Below are 25,969 nucleotides of genomic sequence, written 5' to 3'. Positions count from 1 at the left end.
ATACTTATCCATTGATCTGGGATTGTTTTGTTTGTTTTGTTTGTTACCTGTCCTGATGTGTAATTGTTGTTTTGTTATACTGTACGCAGTAACTTGTATTTAAGTTGTGCTTTAAGTCATTGCTCAGGCTCCTGCCATAAGCTTTAAGTAGCTTCTTTGGAGACCTGGCACTCCACACATTTGTATCTTGATGTTTATCTACATGTCAATTGTTTGTGTGTGTGGGGGGCTAAATAAATCTGAAAATCTGAAAAATCTGAAATCTGAAATCTGAAAAAAAAAAAAATCTGTGTGTGTGTGTGTGTGTGTGTGTGTGTATTGTCTGAATTGTCTAACCCAGTGATACTCAACTCGCGGCCCAGGGGCCAGATGTGGCCACCTAGTGGCTCCCCTGACCATTTAGACTAACTCATTATATTTGATTTGTTTCCTATTTCTGCACACTGTGGTACCGAAAACAAAACAGTCATGGCATTGTATACATTTGGTATAGAGACACTGCATGAAATAGGCCACGCCCATCACGGGGGAAAAGCTCCGTTCATTTCCACACACCAGCATAATTTTCCTTGAATTAAACATAGCTAAAAGCTGTTGTGTGGTGGGGCTGCGCAGACAACACATGTAAAAAAAAATCGCCAGTTAAAGTTTTTTTGTACTCCTGAGCAAAACAAGGAAGCCATTGAGAATTGGCGAGAAGAAAAATGTGGATCTAGCTGTCAAGGAAGTAAGTTGGAGTGTTCATCTTCCGTATATACAATCCTTTTTGTGCAACACACAACCATGCACGTGACATAGGAGAACGCCAGGATTGGAGGGGGGGATTCCGTTTTCCCCCGTCTTGGGCGTGGTTTCTGAATGATGACGCGTTACGCAGTGTCTCTATGGCTACAAAGCTCTTGTGAAGCCAAACAGCCAAATCACATTCATGTGTGATGAAATATGGCCTCATAGTAACCATTTCAAAATGTGATAATACATTTTTTTTTCTTGACCTTAAAATGCCCTATTGTGAGCTGAGCTGTAGGATAATCACAGCCTTGTTAAACTCTCTAGTCTAGACCGAGAATAGATACATAAGATTGTATGGGATGTCTAGGTGCATTGAAGTGTGTTTTTCTGAGCTATTTTCAGAAAATAGTGCTCGTCATCCAATCGTCAACACTGTCAAAATTGCACAAATCTCAAAAGGTGTTACACAGCATCACGTTTTTACCCCCCAAGGTCATGAGGTGGTGTTTTGGGGAAATTTGAACTAATGCACTTTATTATTTTAACACATTGAGTGCCAGCCATTTTTTCAATCCTGTAGGTAAGTTGTGCCAGGTTTTTTTTTGAGGATTCTGGCTCATTTTACAAGAGCCGAGGATTATTTTCTGTTAAGACTTCGTGAACACCAATCATCTAAAAATAACTAATAGAATGTGTGCTTTCTCTGTCTAAAAGAGTTAGTTTGCAGAGTTAGTAGTTATGTAGATATTAGCCGTTGAGTACAGCATGGTTTCAGAGATTTTCAGAGAGTTTGGAGATAAATGGATTTTTAGAACCACCTCACGTGCCTGTGATTATGGGTGCCCTTGTCTCCCACTCTGTGTGCTCTCTCTCTCTCTCTCTCTCTCTCTCTCTCTCCTCTCTCTCTCTCTCTCTCTCTCCTCTATCGGGTGTGTGCTCTCTCTCTCTCTCTCTCTCTCTCTCTCTCTCCTCTCTCTCTCTCTCTCTCTCTCTCCTCTATCGGGACTAGAGAGAGAGAGAGAGAGAGAGAGAGAGAGTGTGTGTGTGTCTCCAAACTCCTCCCTCCGTCTGTGCTGCGGAGTGCTCTGCTGCTGGGAGTTTGAGCAGCGAGTTTGAGCAGCCTCTCTCCCTGGCAGCGAGTGTGGATAGGTCTCACTGTCTCTTGGGTTTGAGAGCCCCGATGAAGCCCCGTGCGACTCTAGGCTTTATGCTGCTCACCCAGTCCATTTCTGGAACCCCCCACCGCAGCAGCGCGAAAGCGTCCCCGCCTACAGTATGAGAATGAGGCTCGTTCGTTTCTGACTGTAAAATCGCCAAGCCATTTCCGCGGGAGGCGGCTGCTTTTGGTTGACTTTATCTCTGTCGGGAGAGGACCGTCGCCACCTAGTTGGTCGGTAAAATAGATTATACACATTCAATACTTCCAATATCTCCATAGGAGACGCGGGGGGCATTGATCCACGTAGCACCGTCAAAAAAACGCCCAGCTATTTCCTTGAAAATTAGAATGCTTTCTCCAGCACGGAAAGCCACAGCCACGGGTCCCGTGGCTGTGGCTTTCTCTCTGTCTCTGTCTGGAGAGAACTGTCGCCACTTAGTGGTCGGTAAAATAGATTATACACATTCTCTTCCTCCAATAGTGATATAGAAGACGTAAAAGGGGTTGATTGATCTCCCACCGTCAAAAAAAAATGTTTATGTAAGACGAGATAGCTTGTCTATGGCACTTAACCGTTGGATTATGTAAGACGAGATATCTCGGCTATGGCACTCAACGTGTTAAAGTAGTCACATGCGTTTCTTATTCTCTAGCCTCTGCATTTTGCTCTCAAAGTGCACCAGATTGATTCATTTTTACTTTAAAATGTACCAAAAAATAACTCAATCAATCAACATCATCATTGGTAAGTAGCAAATAGGGCTCAACTTAAAAAAAAAAAAAAGTGAACTATCCATTTAAGTTGCACACTCAAGTGACTTTACTTGAGACTTGTCCTCAAAGACTTTATACTTGACTTGGACTTGAGATTTGGGACTTGTGAACAATCTTTATTTTTATTTTCTTCCATTTTTTGGTGCATTGACATTGAGGAAATGTTGGACGAACTGGATGTGATTCCCTCCCCCATTATCATGCATAACCTTATGCATCTGGTACACTGTAAGCTGCAGCAATACACCATGGCAGCACCTGCAGCTGCTGTGCCACTTGCAAAAGCAGGATAGTTGTCTGTGGTGGATCCTGTTCTCATGTGCGATGACCTGGTGTATTTGTCATGTTGAGGGAACCTGTTTGAGAGGTTGCATGACAAGTGTATCTTCCAAACTAATTGAAAACTGTCATCCAGTTTGTTTGACTTCACAACAGCAGCATTAGTTTTTTTTTCCTTCTTCCTTCTTCCTTTCTCTTCTCTTCTTTCACCTTGTATTTCCTTCTCTTGCATGTCATGTTTGCTCTCTGGGTCACCTCTGGGTCACCGTTTATTTTTTCTCTTCTCTTTCGTTGGTACTCTCTATTTCTTCTCCTTTGCTCCTCAACTGACAATTTCTGTCTGGCCATGCTTTCCTACAATACAAATTGAAGGAATAAAAAATTTATTAGAATAAGACTATGGAATCAGATTGCAATTTACTTGACACGATTCATTGATAGATTGGATTGATTGATTGATTGATTGATTGATTGATTGATTGATTGATTGATGTAACATCTTAAAGGTGCAGTTGGTGACATCTAGTGATGAAAATGAACGTAATGGATTTTGCAGAAATTGAATATAGGCTAATATTCACAAGCATGTTCCAGTATAATTCCATGAAAATAAGAAATGTTGCATTTTCCTGACATTAGAGTTAGCCCATAGAAGTGGGTCCCTCTACAGAGGCCACCATTCAATGTAATATTCAGTTTCACAACCAGTAGTTGCAAAAATCTACACACTGGCTTTTTTATTATAAGTGCTGGGAAAGTTACACAATAATAAGCAGACCACAGCCTGCCCATGCTCTACAAGTCAGAAGTGTAGGTTATACAGTATGGTTAAATCATGTAATACATGCTATATAATGTACATTTATGTGTAAATAAAACCCTGAAATAACATTTTAATCCTTTACTACAGATGCAGCCATTCCCGTCGTGACAGATTTTTTTCATTACTTTGTGCTTGACGATGCGGTGACGTTTTTGAGATGGTTTGAGATGTGAATAATGGCATTCAACCACTAGGGGCCCTCATAGTCCATAATGTGTCTCTCACTGTTGCATCAGTTTCCAGCTGCGGGGTCACAGTCCACGCAAACGTATTTGTTCTTCCGGTTTAGCGCTAGTTATCTGATGTGGCTTACTAACATAGCCCGCTAGTTATGTTATATGGCAGTAAAATGCTACAGAATGACCAAATTGATATAACTTTTAACCATTTCGAGTAACAATGTTTCCATACGGATCACCAGCGTTAGTTTGTTTATAACGTGGCTATATTCATAACGTTTATATCTCAGATGCGTTATATACTGTCTGGTTAACGCCAACCTACAGTATGTGCCCTATCAGAGTTCGTTACGTTATTGTACAGTACACTAAACAAAACAACATGATAGCTGCAGCTGCGTCACTGTTAAGCGTTAAGTTTTAATGATTTGCAACTTGTTTTGTGTTGTAGCCTACAGGATTTGGTTCAAGCATATTGTATGGTGACATTGAATCAGTGTTAGCTTAGCGCTAGCTAGCTAGCAAACACTACGATCTGTGAATAGAATTGGCCTGCAGCCATTTCTAACTACTGTACAGTAGCTAGTTTTTCTCGAATTGATATAACGTTACAGTAGCATGGACCCATCTCGTTATGACAGTGGGGAGATGTTAGCTTTTAGGTTGATATACCTTGATCTTTACTACCTAACATCCGAAAAGCTAGTCACAATACTGTATTAATACCGACTAGTCACCTTTAGCTGACAGCCAAACTTTTCACCCTAAAATAGGAGGATTTACTGTATGAGTAGCCTAGTTTGATTTCTCCCCTGGTATCTATTCATTGTCACTAGCCTATGCATACAGTACATGAACCACCATCATTCAGTCAGTCAATCAATTGATCAACAACTTTATAAATCCAATTCGTTTTGAATAGTTTGTTGATGTAACAAATAGTAACATACAGTACAAGCAGATAGGCCTACAGTACACCAAATAGGTCAAATGTGAAAGAGAATCTATACTGTAAATGTTGGTCTGTAGACTGTAAACTTCTGTGGGCACTGGGCAGGGCTCTGCTAAACACTGCAGTGTATGAGATTAAAAAGTGACTTCTTCTGTTTTCTATGCAGGTATATAACACGTGGGCAAAATGCGGCATCCAACGTCCTCAAAGGAAAACAGAACCACCCACAAAAAGTCAATAAAAGACAGCATCACATTAATAAATCTAATCTGCTACATCCATTTGATTTGTATCACTATGATATCAGGAGATTAACAGGAGAAATTACCAATCACAGCGGGAGAGAGGGTTACAAATAGAGAGACCCGCACAAAAATCAGGAGTGTTGGCAGTTATCAGTCCAATGTGTTGACCTTTGCTTACTTTATATGTAAGTCAGTATGGCCCTCTGGAAAAAAATGTTTCCCACCCCTGATCTAGGTTAATAGACTTTCAGATATCAAGTATCGAAGTAGGTTTTGAGGTGTCTTCAGAATGACCAGCTTACTGTATCGGCTTCACTCTTACATGTACATTATAGTGACTACGCTGTTGTATGTTATCTGCCAAATATATTTCCAGGCTGTTAGAGGATTATAGATTATCTAACATCAGCCATTGATAGATATTCCAATGTCTTTAAAGCTCTGTCATTGTTACTTAACCCTTAGTTAATATGGAACAATAAATGAGCTTGAATCGTCACAACTCTTATGACATCTGTATATCAAATGCTTTGTCACAGAAGAAGCTTTCTAAACCCAGAAAAAGTGCCATAAATTCACACACACAGTGCTAAAACATGCATCATCACACCAAGTTCTGTCAAAACGGTTACATTTGTACAATCAAAAGGATCTGTGGGTTGATTTCCTGCCCACTACCATCTGATATTGTCAGTGTTCCTGCAAAAAAAAATCATACACAATTCATTTAAACAGATGGACATTTGCTTGCATAGGAGTTATGAGTGTGCAGTCTGTTTCCTTTGTTTACAACTTAGAACAAAACAAAACATGCAAAGCCACTTTTGCCTGCTCCTTGGTTGACCCATTCAGGAAGCGCTCAAAGTTCATGTTTCCAAGACAACAAGCAACAAGCACCACAGCTGTTTGTTTGCGGAAGCCGAAAAATCCATTGAGCAAATCAGCGCAGCGTATTTAGACCACGTGCATGCACATTGCGACATCAACTGTTGAGTGGTTAATTTACATGGACCTCTTGCCAGCCTCAAGAATGAAATTTGTGGGGGGAAGCAGGACAACTGTTACCTTTCAGAACCGGTTTGACTGCTATTCTAACAGCATACAGTGATCAGCTAATTAGATGCATCACTCACCCCCCCCCCTCCCCCCCCGCACAAAGGGCACGCACACACAGCACAGAATTAGATTTCACTCAATATAGACTTTCCTGATTTGAATCCAATCGAAATCGTTTGGCATCTTCTGAAAGATCACATACGAAAAGTGACCAAATTCACACAGTGCTAAAACATGCATCATCACACCATAGTTCTGTCAAAACGGTCACATTTGTACAATCAAAAGGATCTGTGGGTTGATTTCCTGCCCACTTCAGCAGAACTGAACGTGTGGCCTGGTTTAGTGGTGTTTGCTGACAACGCCACCTAGGTTTTTTTTGGCTAGAGCCTAGGAACTTAATAGACTCAAATATACAATGGAGGTTCGGCACAAGGGAGAGCAGTTTAAAATACCCAAGGACAGAGACAGAAGCAGCTTTTCCCAAATATAAATACCATTTATTGGTTAAAAAGTTTTCAGGGAAAAAAAAAAAAAAAAAAAAGTTCTGTTGTTGCAAAAGCTTCATAGTTCAATGAAAATATTGTATGCTTTAAATCTAAAATTGTTCATGGATTACATTCTAATCTAACAAACCTATCAATTTAAAAGTCAAGCATGTTACCGTGGAAACAATTAAGCTTAGCCCAAAATCACAAATCAGAATGAGGGGGTCCCTGGTATATTTTCTATCTTGTAAGAGGTGCTTGGCTGACGCCAGCCAGGCCGACGTGTCCTCCACGCCCGGGCGGGGTCCGACCAGCCGCCCACAGTACCGCAGCAGCGTTCAGGCGATCCGCTGACCCACAGCGCTCTGGCTCCGTCTCCGCTCCGCTCCCTCAGAGCTTTGAGACCATCTTGCCACTCTTTTTGCTTTGGACGACACTGCTTACAGGCAGGCTCTGAAAAACAATGTAGAAACACAAAAATATTCTTCTTTCAGGTGACATAAATTTATGAATGTGACATATCCAAAGCGTCTTATGTTGACTATTTGTGAAGTCCCTCGGCGTGACTATACTGTATGTGAAAAGTAACAAGAGTTTGTCTGTTCCATTGTTAAAAACGACGTGTACATGCAGGGGCGGCTGTGGCTCAGGCGGTAGAGCAGGCTTTGGATAAAAGCCCATTTTACCATTCCACTTTACATGCTGGATATGGGTTTGTCCACTGAGTTATTAATTTGGAGACTGATCAGCAGCGTTTCTATTGCCCTAGGGGATTTGATATTTTCGAGAGCTTCGTGGCTATATAGGAAGTGTCTTATTTGTAAAAACCTAAAATAGTCTGTCTGGTTATGTTTAGACAAGTACAACAACTTGGTTAAGGTGACAGTCCACCAAAAAACAATGCTGATTTATTTGGCTGTAAACAGTTTTGCAGACATTCAGTTAGTTTGACAGTTATTGAGAGTTGATTCTGAGTTCATGTGGAATGTGTGTAATTAGTGCATGGCCCACAACTTCATTCAAATCAACTCTCAATAACTGTCAAACTAAATGAATGCCTGCAAAACGGTTTACAGTTATCAGATATGTGTCAGATTACAGTATGTGCAAAAGAAATCAGTAGTTTTTTGGCCTTTCCCAGTAACGGCAATGAGGCCAGTAGATATAGTGTGTGTCGGTTCACTGCTCCTCCTCTGCTGTCGGCGGGGACGTGGCTGGCTCTGTCGGCTGCTGCGTGCTGTCTTTCGGCGGCTTGCTCTGGCTTCTCTCCGTCTCTGAGACATCAGAGTGAAATCCTGCTCAATCTGCAGACAAGATATACCTGTTTACATGGGGGCCAAAATTAAAAACAGTTCTGCAGCACACACGCACTGCTCACGCAGACACTGTGTTCCAGCTGTTAGAATAAGAGCTTATATCCGGCTTCTCCAGCCGGGGGGAATGCATTCAAAATATTAGGTTTGAATCAATCTGGGAACCGAGAGTCTATTTGTATTTGAAAAATAGACTCTGGGACAGCCCTACCATTTTTCCCAGCTTCCTGTACAACAAAAGCACTCTATCTCTAGTTCCACCTCCAATGTGTGTTGAGTGCGTTTCCGTTCACATACTATAACAAAGCCTCACAAATGCACATTTTGTTTCACAGTTATGACTGCACTGAAGTTCGCACTGAAACATTTTGGGAAATGAAAACAAAAAAGAGCTAAATTAATTGGGAGTTATTTTTCTTTTTACGGTAGACTTTTCTTTGTGGGAAGCGAGGGGGGGCGGGGGGCGAGGCCTGAGCGCAGCGCGGCGCGTCCATGGAGATTTTTCTATCAGCGCGTCAGGTTTTGCTGCCTGTGCCTGTAAGATCTGCGTGGTAGGCTATCAGTGGATATCTGCTGTGATTGAGTCCTCACCGTCCTCATCATCGTAAAGTCGCCTTCAAAGCATGATGTTCGATTATAACGAACTAGTTGTGTGGCTTAGCCTTCCCAAATGTTGAGGGTAGTTTTTTAGAATTTAATATATAGAATTGGGAACGTCACATTCAATTTCAAATTGCTGACATGCACTAATTTTAGCTGCCTATAACATTTGCAAAGCTGAGCTTTTCAATAGCTTTGTAAATAGCCTACTGTTCTAGAGAAAGCCTCACGTCTTTTTCTGCCTCCCCTTCCCTTCAGTTTTATCCCAATTTAGAAATGCTTCTTTCTCTACACTTTTGTCTGTCTCTCACAGATCTTTGTTGTCACTCGACACTATTATTTGGTGTTGCTTAGCTGGAAACGATCATATTTTCACGCATGCACACTGTGACGAGAGAGGGACCATGAGTGTAGCCTATAGGCTACTACTGTATGCCCTGTCTGACAGCTTGCCCGCCGGGCGGAGTTGCCTCCTCCCGCTGGGTGAGACAGCTGTCTCGGTATGAACGGGCGTGCAGTGGGGGATGAGAGGAGCGCGAGCCGTGTGAAAACAGACGCGGGCACCAGCATTCAGGCGATCCACTGACCCACAGCGCTCTGGCTCCGTCTCCGCTCCGCCGCCGTCCGCTCCCTCAGAGGCGGCCTTTAAAAAGAGAAAGGCTGGCGAGTACGGGTGTCGAATCCCACAGTAAGAAAACTGCAATACTGTGATTGCAGAATGCAGATGAACGTAACTTGTGGCTTTATTGCAGGAACTCCCGACTAGGCAGACAGTGACACTATATCAAGGTGAGGTACTCACACAGACTGGGACAAGGCTCCAGGGACTGGGACGTGGCTGGCTGTCGGCTGCTGCGTGCTGTCTTTCGGCGGCTTGCTCTGGCTTCTCTCCGTCTCTGAGACATCAGAGTGAAATCCTGCTCAATCTGCAGACAAGATAGAATACCTGTTAACATGGGGGCCAAAATTAAAAACAGTTCTGCAGCGCACACGCACTGCTCACGCAGACACTGTGTTCCAGCTGTTAGAATAAGAGCTTATATCCGGCTTCTCCAGCTGTCGGGGAATGCATTCAAAATATTATGTTTGAATCAATCTGGGAACCGAGAGTCTATTTGTATTTGAAAAATAGACTCTGGGACAGCCCTACCATTTTTCCCAGCTTCCTGTACAGCGTGCCTTCCTGCCACTTCTGGCGCTCTTGGAACTTCTCTCGTACAGCCTGCAAATAAATTAATAAATGATCATTTCAATTGCATTATCACAAATATACACAGCAATTTAGTCATTATAACAGTTACTAGTTAAGATATACAGTACAACTTGTGCATTATGAGGAGTGTTACAATTACAGTCGTATTACAAAAGCACTATCTCTAGTTCCACCTCCAATGTGTGTTGAGTGCGTTTCCGTTCACATACAGTACTGTACCTACTAGGGGTACTTGAGCAGCTTGCAGGGGGTACTTGGAATGATTGGGGAATACATTTTACCTCCAAAATGATAAATAAATATATATATATTCCAAGTCATTTCATAAGCCCATTGTTAAAATGTGATGTGTGTGCCGCAACTAGTTCTGCTGGCAAGTGTCAACTGCTACACTGTTCTGCTACTGATAATGGCAAAAAAGAATATAGAATATAGAATATAGAATATAACTTTATTTGCCATTTCAACACATGGTTGATTGGAAATTGTCTTGGTGCAGAAGTGCTCACATAGAATCACATAGAATCACAGGAGACATAGATGCAGAGAGTTCCATACATACAAAAACAAGGAGGTAATAGAAAGGATAATAACGACATTAAAAAAAAAACATTTTCATGGAACCTGTTAAAAAAGCAGAGTGCCGCAGTGCCACAAAAAGCTAAAATAATGCTCGGTAAAGTGCTTAAAAAGTATTTAAAAAAAGGGAAAGTGCTAAACTATTTTTTAAAGTGCTTTTTAGTGATAAAGTGCAAAAAAAGCCTAGCTGGTGTTGATCCTTCGAAAAAGTCTGACGGAGTTGACAGAAACTGAGGAAACAACAACTAAAAAGCCCAAACACCGGCAGTTCAGTGAAACATATATTTTGTATAGATTTACTTGTATGTAATCATCAACACGCATGAGTGAGGGGTACTATTGTCATGGAAAAACAGCTCAAGGGGTACATAAGACAAAAAAGGTTGGGAACCACAGTGCTGTGTACACCATGCAATACACGCTTCTGCAGTGGGTTGCACCAGCTGTGCGTAAGTTGAAACGTAAGCTAGTTTGAACGTAGCAGTTAGTGTGGACTTTACACCCTAACTTAAGACAGAACTTACGTTCAGCTGGTGCAACAGGCTGCAGTGGGCATTAACGTTAGTAAAACGTTAGTCAACCCAGTGCAGTGCTCCGTTCAGGCGTTGGACCGACCAGTGTGTCAAATTAACTTTTATGTCCATCTGCCGCTAGTAAAACTGTCACCCTACAGTCCTCTGTTTACACTCAGTCAACCACACGTGTCGCACCGAATGACAAAACTGCAACAGAAGTCGCCTACCCACGCTCTGTTCAGAGCAAAACACACGTGTCTCAAAGTCCGCTAGCAATTTAATACTCGTGTTGCACCGACCCACCTGGCGTTAATAACTTACTGTCGATAAACCACTACAAAGAGGTTTAATTAGTGAGTCCGATGCTAACGTAGCGTTAGCATGCTAACGTAGCGTTAGCATGTTATCAGCCCAGCCTGTTCAACAGATGGCTAGCGTTACATGTAGGTAACTGTGGCTACCTGTAATGTTGCAAATCAGTTTAACCTGACACATGTTAATCAATAATAAACTTACCTGGCATTTGATCCATCAAGTGAAGAAAAGGGCTTCCCAACTGCTTAATTATGTCCGTCCTATCTCTTAACGCTACTGTAGGCTATAGTATAGGGGGAGAAAAATGGCGACCGAATCGGAAATAAAGTGGGCGTTAGTAGGCGTGACCATGCTGTTTACCCCAATCATACCCCAATATAATTTTGTCTGGAACTTTGCGCTCACTCTGCAGGTAATAATTATGCTCCAAAAGGATTAAATATTACTATTTGAGAGGAAAATAATATTTACTCTGGGAAAAATACCCTCCAGTTTTTCCTGTGTACTAGGCTACTGACGGTGGACTGCTCTGAGAGGCAGGCGAATCACAGGGCGAAGTCAGTCTTTCAGAAAGCTAATCAGACGGTGTGTTTTTGCGCCTCCTGGTGGGTGAAAACAGAAGTGGACTTCCAGGGTGAAAAAAAAATATTCCCACCGCAGCACTGCCGCACGTTGCGCGCAGGACAGTCGCGGGGAAGTGGTCTCAGTTTGGCTGGCTGCATCTGTATGTTCACAAATAATATTATATTAGCACATTAAGAGGTTATAGGTGGATTTGTCAACTCCATCAGCTTCCACGTCAACTCTGTCAGACGTAGAACCTGACATAGTTGATGTCTGACTGAGTTGACGTAAGGGCATGTATTTTCCCTCCAAAACATGTATTGTACACAGCAGCAAGCTGGTTTTTCATCAGTTGCTAGCTGTCTCAATAACCTCACTAAAATGCTTAAATTCAATCCACTATGGTTTAAAAAAAACGTATCATAACGGAGAGATGGTGTTGACATGGTCCAGCTGTGACCATAGGAATATTGACCTTGTTTGTCTAAAATATCAAAAAATGTCAAACTTACCAGACCATGTTTGGTAGTGTTGCATTCAGCACAGGTGGGGAGATGAAAAGGGGTCCTCAGGGATATAGCTGACCATGCTATTCCCTGATTTAATAAGGTTTACGAAAAAGTCTGACGGAGTTGACAGAAACTGAGGACACAACTTTGATAGGGAGATTTTTATGGAAAATATTGTTTGACATTCATTTCATGCATTGTTTTATATATTTATACCCCTTCTTTTTTATTTTATATATATGTATTCACAATTATAGAGTTTCTTGTAGTTTTTTTGGGCTGGTCAATATTGTGACCTCTTGCTGAGGACAAGTACAATAACATGGATCTTCTAACCACAGACCATACATTTAAACAAATTACCTCAAAAAAGATACAAATGTGTGCTAAAAAAATAACATAGGTATACACAGTTCCTTTAGATTTAACTTTGTAGAATCAGTGATATATATATATATATATATATATATATATATATATATATATATATATATATATATATATATATATATATATAGAAGATGTAGTGTGCAATATGTCGGGTTATGGCATATTGCACAGTGAAGCCTGGCCTCCTCTTTGCCAGGCACATCTATCAGATGTATGTTTGCACTATATTGAACTCTGGCGCCCCCTAGCCAGTGACGCCTGGGAATAGACTAGGTGACAACCAAGAATAGTGTCAAGTCAAACTGGAGTTTTCTGGAAGTATATTAAGACTCTGAGCAAAAGAATAAAAGCTTTCAAAATGTAAATAAAAATGTGGATAAATAAGTCACGCAACAGGCAGGAGTTCACCGACAGCAAACTGGATGGAACGTCTGCCCTGCTGCACGGACCATTTAAAATGAAACACGAGTGTCACAGTAAAAGCAGTCCGGAAGTGATGAGCACCAGCTAGCCAGCATCACGTTAGCAGAGCAAACAAAGCTGTGCAAACACCGCGCTGTGCAAACAGACTGTGCAGGACGTCTACAAAACCCGAGTGACAGCCGGTAAGAGGAGGAACATAAATGGTTAAGACGAGACTTTTCCGTGTGATCGCTGCTGCTATTAATAGCCACTCTGACCAACTTACGTGGCTCATCAACGTTAACTGTCTTCAGGCGCAAGCTGGGCTATTTATTGACAATATCGTTTGTGGGTTGTAACTTTATGTGCACATTTGATGGATGTTTGTTTGGGTAAAAGCACAGATAATTGGTGATGATAAAAGGCGCTGGTTTTGTTTAAAAGTACTTTAGTCACTAACTTGGTGTAAAAAATGGATGATAAAAAGTATAAAAATAGTGCAATAATTACAGATGGTTTTAATTAGTCATGGTTAAAATGGGTGTTTAAAAATGACTGATGAATGAATAATTAAATAGTGTGTTAAATAAATATGGTTTTAAATAGTGTTAAAATCCAATTAAAATACATTACCACCTGATGCTAAGCTAAAGGATAAAAACTGAGATTACCTATTTGCTTAATGTGGGAAAACAGTGCTGATGCATAATGTCTTTGAAGTATTTACAGATGCATATATATTTGTCTGTTGCTGTGATATTTATATTGCAATAGCATATTTTATATAATGTTTCTTTTCTGTTTCTATTCAAAGGTTTTTTACCTAATTGATGATCAAGCTAACTAACGACACTAATTGATGATCAAGCTAACTAATGACACTGATTGATAATCAAACTGAACTGAAATGTCTACATCTAATGGCTAAAGGAAATGACAAACGGAAGAAAAAGGAACTGTCAAACTAAACTTCCAAAGTTGCCAAAATAAAAGGTGGAAAAGAAAAAACTGTTTGGTCATTGAGTGGAATCCAGCAAAGTATTTGGAGTAGATGCATCTATCTCATTCAAGTGGGGAAACTGCACACAGTCTAAAGACACAACTTGACAGTAAAAAACCGATTGACAGTTAAAACCAACTGACAGCGAAAGACCAGGAGAACAAAAGCTGGGAGCTGTGAGTAGGATCAATAAGCTGGAAATCAAACATGGCTACTGAAAAGTCAATTGAGCAACTCAAGGTGGAGAGAACGACAGCAAAAAGATCATTCTCTCGTCTGGTCAACAGTGTTACCAGGACCTATAAAGACATGTCTGAAGAGGAGCTCAAGGACAGTTTCAATAAACTCACAGTAGAAGCCGAGAAAGTAATGGAAGCCAATGACGATGTTGAGGCTGGCTTCATTTCAGAATTGGAGGCAAGGCAGGAAGCACATGAAGTGGCCGTGTTAAATGAGCAGCAGAAAGCTGACCTAACAAAGACTGCAGATGAATGTGAGATGAAACGGAAAGAAGCCAAAAGCCTAATCCAGAGGGCTCTCTGGGCTAATTTTGGGGAGATTGAATTGTCTACAGCGCTGGAAGCAGCAGAGACTGAGTGTGAAAGCGTCTCCGCTGTGCAACCCAATGCCAACTATGAGGCATATGACTTCATGCTCAACCACCTGCAAGGACTGGTGAAGACTGCAAAGGAGCTGTATGGTCAGTGGAAACGATGGGTCCCACCAGAGACTCAGGAGGACTTTCAAAAGCATCTAAGGGGGCTCGAACTCCACATCCCAAAGTTGGTGTCCAGAAAAGCAGACTTCATACAGACGAGGATAAAGGAGGACATTAAAGGACCCCAGTCTATTGCCTCCAATTATCATGTGGCAACCATCAGATTGAAACCAACGGCCCTTCCCAAGTTTACTGGAAACAGACGTGATTTCCACAGATGGAGAAAGGACTGGGAAGCGCTCCAGAAACAGGGTGAGCCGACTGGTTCAAGAGAGGTGAGGAAGATTCAACTGGTGGACAGTCTTGACGATAAAATAACAAGAGACCTTCGCCTCACCACTTATAACACTGCAGAGGACATCTTCCGTGTCCTAGAGAACCGCTATGGCAATCAAATGGCCATCGCCATTGAAATAGTGGAGGAGTTACAGAAAATGCCCGCTGTCAAAAGTTATCAGCCACGGAAAATAGTGGAATTAATTCAAACTGTGGAGAAAGCGCTTCAGGACTTGAGTGACCTTGGGGACACAGGCGCTATAAAAAATCCATTAGTAACAAAATCAATAGAAAGTAAACTCCCAGAATCTCTCAAAAAGGAATGGCTTGTTTATGTCGCTGACAGGAGGAATGCAGTGGCACCAGACAACCGGTTTGACAGTCTCATGGATTTCCTCAAAGAGCAAGAGAAGATATATGAACAGCTCGAGCAACTGAGGGATGAAGAGCCAAGTAGAAAAGAAGCCAGGTTTGAGCCAAGAAATGCCAGAACCAAGTCTACCAAGTCAGGCGACGACTATGGAGTGTGTGTGGTCTGTGGTGACGGAAAGCACAGGAGGAAGCTCTACTTTTGCAAGCAGTTTCGAGCGCTAAAGCTAGCGGAGAAAAAGGCTGCAGTAAGGAAGTTGGGTGCATGCAGGAGGTGTCTCGAGCTTCATGATGACAGCTCATACTGCAAACCCGGCTATCTGTGTAAAGGCCAAGACTGTAAGGATGAGCCTGAGCATCATTTCTATCTATGCCCCAAGGCCGAGATCAAGAAAAGCAGCGCAGTTCAGAGAAGGAGCAGATTTGGTCCGGAAGAAGATAAAGGCAAGAGGAAATATACAGAGAATCAAGAGGAGTTTTTCAACAAACTGTCACCAGAGTTGGCAAAGCAATGTCGAGATGTATTTTCAAACACAGCATCAAGAGCCTTCAGCACTGTAAAAGAGCAGCCAAGCCTTCTAGTGGAAAGTGGATTGCAGGAACTGCCAGTGATCATGATGCTCCTTGAAGTCACAGCAAATGCTGGACAAAAAATCGGGACATTAATTGATTTTGCCTCGGACACTAATTATATAACCCACAAGGCTGCAAGCAGACTGAACCTCAGAAGTGAAGAAATCACACTCGTCGTCCATGGAGTTGGAGGGATGAAGGCTCATGTGGAGACAAAGCGGTACCTTCTAAAAATCAGGGTCAAAACTCCCATTGGCACCCTGAAATCACACCAACTAGTTTGCTATGGACTGGACAACATTGCAGATATCTACAAGCATGTGACATCAAAGCAGCTGCAGAAATTCTTTCCTGACGTACTACTTGAGGAACTTGTGAGACCTAGAGAAATAAGTCTGCTCATAAGCCACAGAGAAGGTCAGCTAGCGCCTCAGAGAATCAGAGTCGTTGGAGATCTCGTGCTATGGGATGGACCACTGGGGAAGACTGTTGGAGGAACACACCCCGAGCTCTTTGAGGAGCTTACTGTAGTTGCCCACATGTCCAAGACTCATTTTGCAAGGTCGATGAGAGCGGCCGCTGTAAAGTACGAGGAGCTCACTGAGAGCATCCCAAAGCAACATCCACTAAACAAACAGGATGGTGTCAAGTTCCAGGAGTCAGGAACTGCAACCACCAACAGAGACTTTCTAGAGTGGTGGAGATGGGATAGTATTGGCGCTGCATGCGAGCCGAAATGTGGGGGCTGCCGCTGTGGAAACTGTCAGCCGGGCGGCAAAGAAATGACTCTTGCTGAAGAGAGGGAGCTCGAGGTAGTAAAAGAAGGGCTCACCTACATCATAGAGGACAGCCACAGCAAGGAACCTCATTGGCATGCCAAATATCCCTGGTTGGAGGATCCAGCTTCCTTGCCGAACAATAGGAGAACAGTCGAGGCTACATTTCTCAGAACGGAAAAGCAGCTAGCCAAACAACCCGAATGGAAAGTTGCCTATGCTGCTCAAGTGCACGACATGGTCGATCGAGGGGCTGCAACTAAACTGACCGAGGAAACGATCTTCAACTGGACCGGGCCAGTTTGGTACGTCAGTCACCTTATTGCTCCTAACCCACATTCTGTCACAACTCCAGTGAGACTCGTCTGGAACAGTAGCCAAAAGTTCAGAGGTGTAAGCTTGAATGATCTCCTAATGAAAGGCCCAGATGTCCTTAACCAGATTCGTGCTGTTCTTCTCAGATTCAGGAGTGGAATATATGCAGCACTGGGCGACATCAAGAAGATGTACAACTCAGTTTGGTTGGAAGACAGAGAGGTGCACCTGCATCGGTTCCTCTGGCGAGACTCCGAGGATGAAGAGCTGGGGGAATATGCAATCACAAGAGTAAATATTGGAGACAAACCAGCAGGGTGCATTGCACAACTGGCAATGCGTGAAACTGCCAACCTCCCTCCTTTTACCCACCTCAAGGAGGAGCGTCGGGTACTCCAACATGACAGCTATGTTGATGACATTCTCACCTCTCACAACAACATTGACCAACTGAAAACCATCACAGCAAACGTGGAGAAGATCCTGAAGGCTGGAGGTTTCAAGCTCAAGCCTTGGGTCTTTTCTGGGCAAAGTGGGAGGAAGGAGTGTGATGGCAAGATGGAGGAGACCAAGGGAAAGACCATGGTCTTGCCAAACCAGATGCATGCTGATGATAACAAGGCACTGGGCCTGGGCTACATAGTGGAAGAAGACAAGCTCCATGTCATGATTGCGATCAATTTCTCGAAGAGAAAGAAAAAGATGCGTCTTGGCCAAGATCTTCTACAAGAGCAAGTCAGAGCCCAGACGCCAAATCCTCTAACACGAAGAGAGCTGCTCAGCCAAGTGTCAGGGCTGTATGACCCAGTTGGACTGGTAACCCCCGCTAAACAGAAAGGAGCTATCCTGGTGCGGAGGGCATTCCAAGAGGCAAAGGGCGGAAGTTGTCCAGTCAGAGAGACATGGGACATAGCGCTCTCAGATGGCCTTAGGGAGGATGCTATAAAGCTCTTCGAGGAGTATGTCCAAATTGGCAAGGTCAACTTCACCCGAGCACTAACTCCCCCATCCTTCGCTGGCGAACCCTGGGCAACCACGTTCTCTGATGGAAGCGAGCATGCTTATGGAGCAGTGATGTATCTGAGGTGGAGCTCGAGCCAAGGCTCAGTCGTCAGGCTGGTGGAGTCCAAAGCCAAACTAACTCCCTTGGACCACAAAGGCGATGCTGTCAAAGCAGAGATGTGCGGGGCAGTGTTTGCCGCACGTTTGAAGAAATACTTTGAGCTGCACAGTCGAGTCCAAGTGGAGAGGTGGTATCATTTCGTTGATAGCCAAACAGTCCTTGGTGCAATACAACGAGAGAGCTATGGCTATCAAACATTCTTCGCGAATAGGATCGGAGAGATTCAAAACAGCACAAGGATCCAGGACTGGTTGTGGATTCCTGGTCCGCAAAACATTGCAGATGTAATACCCAGAGGTGCTAGCCCTCATAACCTGGATGAAGAGTCAGACTGGCAGAATGGGCCGAAGTTTCTGAGTTTGCCAGTGGATGAGTGGCCAATCAAATCTGCCAAAGAACTAGCAGCCACTGCCAGAGAAAGCATCAACAAGCTGCAAAAGAAGGCATTTGTTGCTGCATTAACAAGTGCTAAGGCAGAGAAACAAGAACCAAAACAAAACCTGAACCAGGTCCAAACAGAACAAAGGAGACCGACTGCAGGATCAGCCATTCAACATCTTGTGGATGTCAAGCGGTTCAGTGTTCTAGCCCGACTGGTTAAGACAGTTGCGTGGATCTGGAGAGCAGCAAAAAAGTTCAGAGATCAAAATCAAGCCATGAACAACCCAAAGTGGGAGGCAGTCTCTTTGGCAGGGGTAATCTCTGTGAGAGAACGAGAAGATGCCCTAAGAGACATTTTTCTTGCGGCACAAGAGAGCGCAACCTTCCCAAGCACCACTACAGACAGGCTGGTAGTCTACAAAGATCAAGACTCTGGACTGTTGCTTTGCGGTGGCAGAGTGCAAATCTTCAATGAAGATCAAGTCAGTGTTCCCATCTTGCCCTACGATGCCTGGGTGTCCACGCTCTTGGCTCGAGAGGCCCACAATGTGAGTCATGACGGAGTGGCTGGAACCTTGCTCAAGATGAGGAAGAAGGCGTGGGTCATAAGGGGGCGGAGAATTGCGCAAAAGGTTGTCGATGGATGCATGATCTGCAGGAAGGTAAAAGCAAGGAAATGTAAACAAGTAATGGGTGACTTGCCGCCAGAAAGAACTGAACCTGCTGCACCTTTCGAGTTCACAACAGTAGACCTCTTTGGTCCATACCAAGTAAAAGATGACATCAAGAAAAGAGTGACACTAAAAGTTTGGGGTGTTGTGTTTTGCTGCATGGCCAGCAGAGCCATCCACACAGAATTAGTGAACACCTTATCAACCGAAGGTTTTCTGATGGCGTATCAGCGGTTTACATCAATCAGAGGGCACCCAAGGAAAATCTGGTCAGATCCAGGGACCAATTTCATTGGAGCAAAACCAGTCTTGGTAGAGCTGTACAGATTATTGGATGGCCTCAACAAAGCAGCCTTGGAGGAGACGGCTGCCAAAGATGGGACGGAGTGGATGTGGAAAATCCATCCGGCTGATTCTCCACACAGGAATGGTGCTGCAGAAGCCGCTGTACGCATCATAAAGAGGGCACTTCAGAGCCTTGGAAAGGAGTCCGGACTCAGTTACAGTGAATTCCAGACAACTCTGTACATAGCAGCCAATCTAGCGAACGAGCGACCGATTGACGCCAGGATACAGAGCCGGGAGGACTGTATACAATATGTCACACCCAATACTCTTCTACTCGGTCGAGCATCTCAAGGTGGGGATTTCAAAACATTCGACTTTACCAGCTACCCCTACAAGCGACTCCGGGCAATGCAGTCAGAGGTGACCAAGTTCTGGAGGTGCTGGAGCCAACTCGCAGGTCCCAACTTGTTTACACGGAGCAAGTGGCACACTGCACAGAGAAACGTCACTGTTGGAGACATTGTCTGGTTATGTGACCAAAATGCGCTCAGGGGACAGTTCAAGCTTGGAAGAGTTGTTGGCACCAATCCAGACAGCAAAGGCGTCGTGAGGGATGTAAACGTCAGGACGTTCCCAAGCTACTGTGTTCCTATGGCAAAAGCTCTGAAAGTGAAACCAAACCATGCAAACTTTGATGGAGGAAAAGACAGGATCCAAGCCACTATCCTTCACAGAGATGTCAGGCGGCTGGTTGTCTTGTTACCTGCTGAAGAACAGATAAAGAGCAAAGTCAGTGATAACTCGGAGCTGTAAGGACACTAAACTAGGATGAAGTTTGCCTTTGAAGTGCGATCTCCCCAGTGTTTCCATGGAAACATTGAGTGGGAGGTGTCAAGTCAAACTGGAGTTTTCTGGAAGTATATTAAGACTCTGAGCAAAAGAATAAAAGCTTTCAAAATGTAAATAAAAATGTGGATAAATAAGTCACGCAACAGGCAGGAGTTCACCGACAGCAAACTGGATGGAACGTCTGCCCTGCTGCACGGACCATTTAAAATGAAACACGAGTGTCACAGTAAAAGCAGTCCGGAAGTGATGAGCACCAGCTAGCCAGCATCACGTTAGCAGAGCAAACAAAGCTGTGCAAACACCGCGCTGTGCAAACAGACTGTGCAGGACGTCTACAAAACCCGAGTGACAGCCGGTAAGAGGAGGAACATAAATGGTTAAGACGAGACTTTTCCGTGTGATCGCTGCTGCTATTAATAGCCACTCTGACCAACTTACGTGGCTCATCAACGTTAACTGTCTTCAGGCGCAAGCTGGGCTATTTATTGACAATATCGTTTGTGGGTTGTAACTTTATGTGCACATTTGATGGATGTTTGTTTGGGTAAAAGCACAGATAATTGGTGATGATAAAAGGCGCTGGTTTTGTTTAAAAGTACTTTAGTCACTAACTTGGTGTAAAAAATGGATGATAAAAAGTATAAAAATAGTGCAATAATTACAGATGGTTTTAATTAGTCATGGTTAAAATGGGTGTTTAAAAATGACTGATGAATGAATAATTAAATAGTGTGTTAAATAAATATGGTTTTAAATAGTGTTAAAATCCAATTAAAATACATTACCACCTGATGCTAAGCTAAAGGATAAAAACTGAGATTACCTATTTGCTTAATGTGGGAAAACAGTGCTGATGCATAATGTCTTTGAAGTATTTACAGATGCATATATATTTGTCTGTTGCTGTGATATTTATATTGCAATAGCATATTTTATATAATGTTTCTTTTCTGTTTCTATTCAAAGGTTTTTTACCTAATTGATGATCAAGCTAACTAACGACACTATTAGTGTCGTTAGTTGCCGCCCCGGAACCATCCCGAAAAATAATTTCAACAGCCTTGAAATCCGTGTAAACAATACAAAATTGTCAAGCTAACTAATGACACTGATTGATAATCAAACTGAACTGAAATGTCTACATCTAATGGCTAAAGGAAATGACAAACGGAAGAAAAAGGAACTGTCAAACTAAACTTCCAAAGTTGCCAAAATAAAAGGTGGAAAAGAAAAAACTGTTTGGTCATTGAGTGGAATCCAGCAAAGTATTTGGAGTAGATGCATCTATCTCATTCAAGTGGGGAAACTGCACACAGTCTAAAGACACAACTTGACAAATAGTTTGGTGGAGAAAAAAAGAAAAGAAAAAAAAAAGAATAGTTTGGTGACTACTGGAATGTCAGTTGACGGGCCGGAAAGAGACGGCACCCGGTACAGGTTGGGTTAGCAACCCAGTCTGGTTCTTTCGTGAGGAAGAAATCCAAAAACGCCACGGTGAGTCTACTGAAAAACTGTGCAAGCACCAACGTAATCCAGGATGGATGGGTGTTGCATTTAGAAGATGTAGTGTGCAATATGTCGGGTTATGGCATATTGCACAGTGAAGCCTGGCCCCCCCTTTGCCAGGCACATCAGATGTATGTTTGCACTATATATATATATATATATATATATATATATATATATATATATATATGTGTGTGTGTGTGTGTGTGTGTGTGTGTGTGTGTGTGTGTGTGTGTGTGTAGATCAATAGCCTTTAATTTAAATAACTGACCTGAAACTGATGATGCGGTAAACGCCACTCATCTCAAACTAACACAAACAATTCCTTAGTAATTGCTGTCACCCAAACCTGATAGGTAGTGTGCTGTTAATTCAGGATGGGGTGGGGGCGTGGCTTGTAGCCTATACTTGTTAATAATTGTCCAGAGGTAAACACCATACATCGCAAATTGACAAAATGCTTCTTACTAATAGGACCTATGATGGACTGAATTTATGACCCTCTACTATGACCCTCGATTCCTAGGGTGGAGACTCTGGAGATGATGCGCCGCCTGTCGTCTTCTCCCTACTTATACTCCCACTGTTGTCCCACTGATGTGACTGATGACATCACAATTGATCGAGCGGCATCACTGATGACATCACAATCGTGACTGAACCAGACCACCAACCACAGACAGACAGCCACCCACTTAGCCAATTTTAACCAAGATTATTGCTTATTGTTGTCTCTTTTCAAATTTATATTATTATTGCTCTGTGTGCTTTTGCTATCTTATGCTATGTTTCATACTCATTGAGTGTTGCTTTTGCTATATTCATGTCCTGTGGAGCCTCCTGGCCTGAGAATTTCACAAGAGTGTAACTGGAGTGACAATAAAATCTTGAAAGCCCTGCAGAAAGCTTGATGTTGACCAGTGTTGGCAAGTTACTTTCAAAATGTAATATACTACATATTACTAGTTACTTTCATTTGAAAGTAATACGTTACTTTACAATAATACTTTCTGTGTAGAGTAACTCGTTACTTATTACACTACGTTTGCATTACTTTTACCGAAACAACAGCAGGCAGCAGAATGACATTGCCGCCCCGGAACCATCCCGAAAAATAATTTCAACAGCCTTGAAATCCGTGTAAACAATACAAAATTCTAAATGTTATTCTTTTTCTTTGTTATTGTCATCTATAGTGGTTATTTGCATAAAAACACACAGTTTGATTAGAAAATGATTATATCTTTTTTAAATTTGTGCTTTCATTTAATCAAATGTAACTCAATTTGTAACTTGAGTTACTTGACAAAGTAACTGGTATAATATTACTGAAATCCTATAAGTAATAATTTATATTACTGAGTTACTGCTAAAAGTAATATATTACATGTAATATGTTACTTTTGTAATGAGTTACCCCCAACACTGATGTTGACCAATGCCCACCCTATACATTCAGAGTTCTAGACTGAAAGCCCTGCAGAAAGCCTATGCCATCCTTTTTGATGTGACAACCCCATACATTCAGAGTTCTAGACTCTCCCTCAGGTTCCTGTTGAAGACACTGAGGATTAACACTCCTTTGTTGCTAAATAGATACACGCTCACACTTTGCTGTAGTAATGCTTTACTGTAATGCACTGTACTTTCCCCTAGACTACAACGCACTGCATTATTTTAACTTTTGTATTGTTTTTGTGTTGTTCTTTGTGCTGTTTATTGCTGTGCCGCTTTGGGTCAAACAAATTGTGCTCTTGGATCATAATAAAGTTGACCTGAACTGAACTTGCACTGATTTTTAACCTGCTATGGAGTGCCAGATCAGTGTTTGCCAGCCAGCATAGTTCAATACAATGAGTGATGAAAAGTTTAGACAAGCTCAGCTAGCTACTTGACAGAAGATGAATTGAAATAATTTACAGTACTTACACTCAGGGGTGTAGTGGTAAATACAGAGGTGGGTAAACTATCCAAGGTGAGTAGTTGACCCACCTTGTGTCCCTTCATTGTTTTATATAGGTGATTTGAAAATAGGTGAGTAAACTATCTGCATCATTTCAAAGAGGTGGATAAACTGTGTTTACTTGCGTTTACCCTCCACTACACCCCTGCTTACACTGATGTGCTGATGTGCCTTAGTTGCTGTGTCAAACAAACCTGATACGCAGCATACTTTTCATTCACGAGGGGGAAGGGGGGGGGGGGGGCATCATAGGTTACAGTGTTTCCCAAAAGGTGGGTCAGAACCCACAGGTGTGTCGCACGAGATTTGATTTGGGTCACCAAATAAATGTGCAGGATTTCTTCCACTCTTTTATTTAAATTGTGGATATTGTTTCACTGATGAGAAATCTAAATGCATTTATTTGGTCTCATTTATAAAATATTTGTGAAACGTTATACAGCTAGACAGATAGCTACACTACGAAGTTACGGATGCTGAAACTTTATACAGCTTTACTTTATACATCGTGTGTGCATGCGCACGCACACACGTGGTTTCAGGTGTGTGTGTGTGTGTGTTCGCGCATGGTTTCCGGTGTGTGTGTTCGCGGCGCGCGTGGTTTCAGGTGTGTGTGTGCGCACGTGGATTCAGGGGTGTGTGTTCGAGCATGGTTTCATGTGTGTGTGTGCGTGTTCGTGCATGGTTTCCGGTGTGTGTGTGTGTGTGCATGCGCGCGCACACACGTGGTTTCAGGTGTGTGTGTGCGCGCGTGGTTTCAGGTGTGTGTGTGTGTGTGTGTTCGTGCATGGTTTCCGGTGTGTGTGTTCGCGCGTGGTTTCAGGGGTGTGTGTGTCATTTCAGGTGTGTTAGTATGCGCATGTGTGGTTTCAGGTGTGTTTGTGGCAAGGTGACCTAGTTGGTTCTCATGAGAGAGAGGTTGAGTCAACAAGCTAGCAACCAACACACACACACATACACACACACACACACACACACACACCTTCCCCTCAATGAATGAATGAATGAATGAATTTATTTGGTGATAGGATAAAAAGAACAAAGAAGAGGACAAGCACCAAATATCAAACATAAGTTAAGAACAAACATCACAGGAAATCACAGAGGATAAAAACACAATAAAGCCCTAGGGCTTATTTCCATTGTGGTCCCCATATGTAATTAAAAACAAATTGTTAATAACAAAACATAGAACACTGATTAAAACAGAAATACGATGCAGCAGCAGTGTGTAAGGCGAGTGCAGTTCCATTAACTTGCATTAAAATAAATGAATACAAGATAAAAAGCAACATAGCATCAGGGGGGTGAACAAATCAGTTAAAAATAAAATAAAAAATAAAATAAAATAATAAAAACTATTAAAACAATATAAAACTAATAAAAAAATAAAATTCATTCATAACTCAAAACAGAGTTAAAGTGGTTGAAATGTGTCCCTGTGAAATGGCTCAGCCCTCACAGACCCTGATACGTGTCAGTAGATGGACAGACGGACGGACAGACGGAGGGAGGGAGGGACAGACAGACAGACAGACAGACAGACATACAGACAGGCAGACAGACAGGCAGGCAGGCAGGCAGACAGGCAGACAGGCAGACAGACAGACAGGCAGGCAGACAGACAGACAGACAGGCAGGCAGACAGACAGGCAGGCAGACAGACAGACAGACAGACAGGCAGGCAGGCAGGCAGGCAGGCAGACAGGCAGGCAGGCAGGCAGACAGGCAGGCAGGCAGGCAGACAGACAGACAGGCAGGCAGACAGACAGACAGGCAGGCAGGCAGACAGACAGGCAGGCAGACAGACAGACAGACAGGCAGGCAGGCAGACAGGCAGGCAGGCAGACAGACAGACAGGCAGGCAGGCAGACAGACAGACAGACAGACAGACAGACAGGCAGGCAGACAGACAGACAGACAGGCAGGCAGACAGACAGACAGGCAGGCAGACAGACAGACAGACAGACAGACAGACAGACAGACAGACAGACAGACAGACAGACAGACGCACAGATATCAGATCTCTGTATCCATCAAGGCGGAAATGCAACATGGAAATGGACTCTGCACA

General features: G+C 42.9%; 1 protein-coding gene across 1 annotated transcript in view; it reads left to right on the top strand.

Moving 5' to 3' along the window:
• LOC310770666 (uncharacterized protein) overlaps positions 1 to 22,686 on the top strand; it is a 54,730-nt gene extending 32,044 nt beyond the window's left edge. Inside the window, exon 2 of the mRNA XM_083663407.1 lies at positions 22,459 to 22,686. Within this exon, the coding sequence (XP_083519533.1) occupies positions 22,459 to 22,478 (20 nt within the window). The 3' untranslated portion in view covers positions 22,479 to 22,686. The remainder of the gene's footprint in view (positions 1 to 22,458) is intronic.
• The last annotated feature ends 3,283 nt before the right edge of the window (positions 22,687 to 25,969 follow it).

This window comes from Poromitra crassiceps (genome assembly GCF_964638095.1).
Source record: "Poromitra crassiceps genome assembly, contig: HAP1_SCAFFOLD_153, whole genome shotgun sequence".
NCBI lineage: Eukaryota > Metazoa > Chordata > Actinopteri > Beryciformes > Melamphaidae > Poromitra > Poromitra crassiceps.
This window is presented reverse-complemented; position numbering and strand designations above follow the sequence as displayed.